We start from the raw sequence: 5,017 nt of genomic DNA, 5'->3' as shown, positions 1-5,017 counted from the left end.
CAAACTTAGAAATCCGCCTGCCTCTGCCTCCCAAGTGCTGGGATTAAAGGTGTGTGCCACCACTGCCCGCCAAGCTGCAGTTTCTTATCAGAGAGGCTTTCTGAGAAGGCCAGACCAAAAGTGACAAGCTGACCCTGGGCAAGTTTTCTTGCCTCAGTAAGGTCCGGTTCCCACCTACATGGTGGATAAACAGCTGCTTCTATGTCTGAGGGAGGACAGGGTGGGGCATGGGAAATGCCCTGTCTGCAGGCCGCATGTGGGTCCTTTGTGTCAGTGCCAAGTATATGTGCTCCCAAGAGTTATGGGTAGTGGCTCTTCAAAGGAAGACTTGGGTCATTGCCTGCCAGGGTATGGAACCAAGTTCCTAGTCTTTTGTTCATCATCTTCCTAAAGGCCCTTTGAGAGGTGGCTTCTTTGAGAGGAGGACCACTCTGGCTCTGCCTGACTCATGATCTCTGTGCTTCTCTATAGCTGGAGGCTCTGGCATCCATCGCCCTGTGGCTAAGAAGGCTGCACCTGGAGCTGAATACAAGGCCAAGGTGAGAGCTATGGGCAAGGAGGATCTGTGCCCATCACCATCCTATGTAGATACTTTTTGGAGCCAGACAAGCCAGAAAGGCCAGAAAAGAAAAGGGATACTTAGGTCATGGCATTTGGAGTTGGAGGCCTTGACAAATGACCTTTCAGTGCCATAGAAAAATGTAAGGCTAGCTGAAGTCAGGGGCAGGGAAGGAACTCCACACTCCAGCCCACTCTGACTCAGGCTTTGCCTATTGTTTGTTTATGCCTTTGCTGTTTCTCTGGATGAGCAGAAGGCAAAGGGTGATGTGAAGAAGAAGGGCCGCCTGGATCCCTATGCTTACGTCCCACTTAACAGAACCAAGCTCAACCGCAGGTATGATGGCAGGCGGGCTCTTCCCCACCCCCCGGAGGGCCTGTGCCTTTGTGTGTATACATGTGAAGTCTACAAGTCAACAATCAGTTGTCTTCAACTGATCTTCATGTTTTCTTGTGGAGATAGTTCTCCCTGACTGTCTAGCCTGGCAAATGTCAGTTCTCCAGCATCCCCTGAGAGTGCAGGTGCACATCACTACACCTGGCTTTTTATACGGGTGCTGAGGAGCCCATCTTGTACAGTAAGCACTGTACTAGCCAAATACTACCCAGCCCTCGTTATATTTTACTTTATTTTTATATTCATTTATTTTGTGTATGTGTGTATATGAAAGACATTTGTGAGTCAGTTCTCTCCTCCCAGGGATTAAATCCTACAGGCATTAAACTCAGATTATCAAGCTTGGCTGCAAGTGCACTTACCTGCTGAGCCATGCTGCCAGCCCTCTTATTTTTATTTTATTTTATTTATATTTGTTTATTTATTGGATTTTTGGAGACAGGGTGTTGTGTCATATTTCCCCCCGCCCCCAGCACTGACTGTTCTAGAAGTTGCTTTGTAGACCAGATTGGCCTCAAACCTAGAGATCCACCTGCTCCTGCCTCTCTGGTGGTACTGCTGTGCATCACCACTACCAGGCTCTGGGTTTTTGTTTGTTTGTTTGTTTGTTTGTTTTGTTTTGTTTTGTTTTGTTTTTTATTGGGTATTTTCTTTATTTGCATTTTAAATGTTATCCCCTTTTCCAGTTTCCCCCCCTCCTGAAAACACCCCATCACATCCTCCCTCCCCCTGCCTCTATGAGGGTGTTCCTCCATCCATCCACCCATTCCCACCTCTCTGCCCTGAATTCCCCTACACTGAGGCATCCATCCAGCCTTCATAGGACCAAGGACCTCTCTGTCCATTGGTGCATGACAAGGCCATCCTCTGCTACATATGCAGCTGGAGCAGTGTATACTTCTTTGGCCCAGGCTTAGTCCCGGGAGTTCTGGGGTCTGGTTGGTTGATATTGTTGTTCTTCCTATGGGGTTGCAAACCCCTTCAACTCCTTCACTCCCTTCTCTAACTCCTCTATTAGGGACCCTGTGCTCAGTCCAATGGTTGGCTGCTAATATCCACCTCTGTATTTGTAAGGCTCTGGCAGGGCCTCTCAGGAAACAGCCATATCAGGCTCCTTTCTTCGAACACTTCTTGGCATCCACAGTAGTGTCTGGGTTTGCTGGGCTCTGTTTTATTTTTCTTTTTTAATATGTACAGTATTGTTAATTTGAACTGCTGTGTGTGTGTGTGTGTGTGTGTGTGTGTGTGTGTGTGTGTGAAGAAAGAGAAAGACTGCCCCATTCCCGTGTAGCTCTTATTGGCCTCAATCTCACTCTCTAGCCAAGGCTGCCTTTGAACATTTTTTCTATAACATTTCTTCACCAGAAGTTGTGGTGCACACCTTTAATCCCAGAACTCAGGAGGCAGAGACAGACTATATCTGTGAGACCAGCTGGGTCTACAAAGCAAGTTCCAGGACAATTAGGGCCACACAGAGAAACTTATCTTGAAAAACCAAAAAAAAAAAAAAAAAAGGGAAAAAAAGATTTACTGGCCAGGCAGTGGTGTTGCACACCTTTAATGCCGCACTAGGGATAGAAGGGAGGCATAGACAGGCATATCTCTCTGTAAATCTGAGGCCAGACTGGGCGTGGTCTACAAAGCTAGTTTTAGGACAGCCAGCGATACACACTGAGACACGCTGTTTGGGGGAAAAAAAACAAAACAAAAAGATTTATTTTTAATTATATGTGTTTGTGTGTACTTATGTGCAATTTCCTGGGAAAGCCAGAAGAGGGTATCAGATATCCTGGAGCTGGAGTTACAGGTAGTTGTGAACTGCTCAAGGTAGACTTGAGAATGAACGTCTCTGTAAGAGCAGTCAGGATGTGCTCTGAATCCTTGAGCCATCTCTACAGCTCCCTGACCTTGAACTCTTGATCTTCCTTATTACAGAAGTCAGCCACTATGCCTTGTTTGAGCTATCTTTTAAAACCTAATCATGGGGCTGGGAAGTTTGGCTTATTAGGAACACTTGTTGCCTTTGCACAGGACTCAGGTTTGAATCCTAGCACCCACAAGGCAACTCACAACCATTTGTAACTCTAGTTCCTAGAGGTCCCGATGCCTGCACCAAACTCATACATGGTATACATACACCCACATGCAAACAAAACACTCAAACACATAAAATAATCTAAAAATATATGTATTTTAAAACCTAGAAAGTCATCAGATATTCTGTCCTTGGAACCCTTTTCCCTATTATGAGTTTCTCATTCTTCCTTAAAAATAAAATAATCCTCTGAGTTCAAGGCCAGCCAGGTCTACAGAGTAAGTTCCAGGACAGCCAGGGCTACACAGAGAAACCCGGTCTCGGAGAAAAAAAAAAAAAAGCGCCTGATCTTAAGTCACATAGAGATTCTGGAATATATACATTCTGCACAGTCACTATCTTTTTTGCCTTTTTTGTTGTTTTAGAGGGTTTTTGTTGTTGTTGTTGTTGGTTTGGTGTTTTTGGTTTTTGAAGACAGAGTTCTCTTTATATCCTTGGCTGTCCTGGGACTCACTCTGTAGAGCAGGCTGGCCTTGAACTCAGAAATCTGCCTGCCTCTGCCTCCCAAGTGCTGGGATTAAAGGCATTCGCCGCCACCACCGGCTCTTATCTTATTCTTGTTGAGAGTTTATTTCACTTTGATCATTGAATGGAGCTTTTTGGTATAGTTATGTGTACACATGAGGTGTGTAGGAGTGCTTGCAAATGTTATGTTCCTAGGACAGTGAGTTCCAAATGGAAGGTACCAGGAGGTGTCTGCAGAAGGAAGGATGGTGGGATAGAGCAGCCCTAACCTTATCCAGGTTCCTTAGAGGAAAGCTGGAGGGGCTCTATTCAAGTGGTGTGCACAGTGACCACGTCAGGACATACAGGGTCTGCCTATTTCACCCTGTCTATGCCAGGGGTACCCATCATTTGATTGATTGTTTTTCTGTTGAGACCATAGGTTTCTTATGCAGCATCTCAGACTGGCACTGAACTTGCTATCCTCAGCCTTCCACAGGCTGGGATCACAGTCCTGCACCACCACATATTCAGTACTATAAGGAGAGAGAACTGCTGTTCTCAGTGAGACAAAGCCCATTTGTTCTTTTTTTCCTGCAGGAAAAAGGTGAAGCTACAGGGACAGTTTAAAGGTCTGGTGAAAGCTGCCCAGCGGGGATCCCAGGTGGGACACAAACTCCGCAGGAAGGATCGGCAGCGGCGGCCCTGAATCCTTCAGGGGAAGGATGCTGTTCTTTGCAGTAGTCCAGGGCCCTTTTCTAGCCCCGTGATGTTTCACACCAACTCCGGTGTGAGCCTGCTGAACTTGGACAGAGACTGACTCATTGGAAGCAGCACTCAGTTCCAAGAGAGGTGCCCAGGATTAAACATTGTCAACATCGAGTGCAGAAACGTGACGTTGCTACCTCTGAGGAGGCCCTAAGTGGTGCACTGCTTTATGTCCAACATGGCCATGAGAGCAGAGTGATGACCGTGATCTGTGCGTGAAAGATCTGCTGTAACAAGGCGTAGAATAAATGTGCATGACCATGCACCAACCCTAAAAATAAGAGTTTCATCTTTGCCCTTCCAGGGATAAAAACAGAGTGGCTTGACCCCATCCTGTCCAGCTCCCAGCAGTCTCGCCCATAGCCTTCCCCTGTGTCAGAGGGCTCCCTGAGTCAGAAAGTAGCATTAGGAGGTGGAAGGGGCAGTGAATATTCCATGGCTGGTTGCTGGATCACAGGGTCGAGCACCAGGGACTCAGACCAGCTGGAGACCGTGGCCAACCTTTTTTTTTTTTTTTTTTTTTTTTTTTTTTTTTTGGTTTTTGGTTTTTGGAGACAGGGTTTCTCTGTATAGCTCTGGCTGTCCTGGAACTCACTCTATAGACCAAGCTGGCCTCGAACTCAGAAATCCACCTGCCTCTGCCTCCCAAGTGCTGGGATTAAAGGCATGCGCCACCACTGCCCAGCACTTTTTTTTTATAAACTTTATTTATTTATTTATTTATAAATCTTTACAGTACACTGTAGCTGTCTTCA

General features: G+C 46.3%; 1 protein-coding gene across 1 annotated transcript in view; it reads left to right on the top strand.

The window, feature by feature from the left end:
- The window catches only part of Rrp12 (ribosomal RNA processing 12 homolog), a 35,612-nt gene extending 31,073 nt beyond the window's left edge, over positions 1-4,539 (top strand). Inside the window, exons 32-34 of the mRNA XM_031390326.1 lie at positions 472-539; positions 813-895; positions 4,095-4,539. Of these exons, the coding sequence (XP_031246186.1) occupies positions 472-539; positions 813-895; positions 4,095-4,203 (260 nt within the window). The 3' untranslated portion in view covers positions 4,204-4,539. The remainder of the gene's footprint in view (positions 1-471; positions 540-812; positions 896-4,094) is intronic.
- The last annotated feature ends 478 nt before the right edge of the window (positions 4,540-5,017 follow it).

This window comes from Mastomys coucha, unplaced genomic scaffold, assembly GCF_008632895.1.
Source record: "Mastomys coucha isolate ucsf_1 unplaced genomic scaffold, UCSF_Mcou_1 pScaffold21, whole genome shotgun sequence".
In the NCBI taxonomy this organism is placed as follows: domain Eukaryota; kingdom Metazoa; phylum Chordata; class Mammalia; order Rodentia; family Muridae; genus Mastomys; species Mastomys coucha.
Note: the sequence above shows the minus strand (reverse complement) of the source record. Positions and strands in the feature narration are given on the sequence as shown.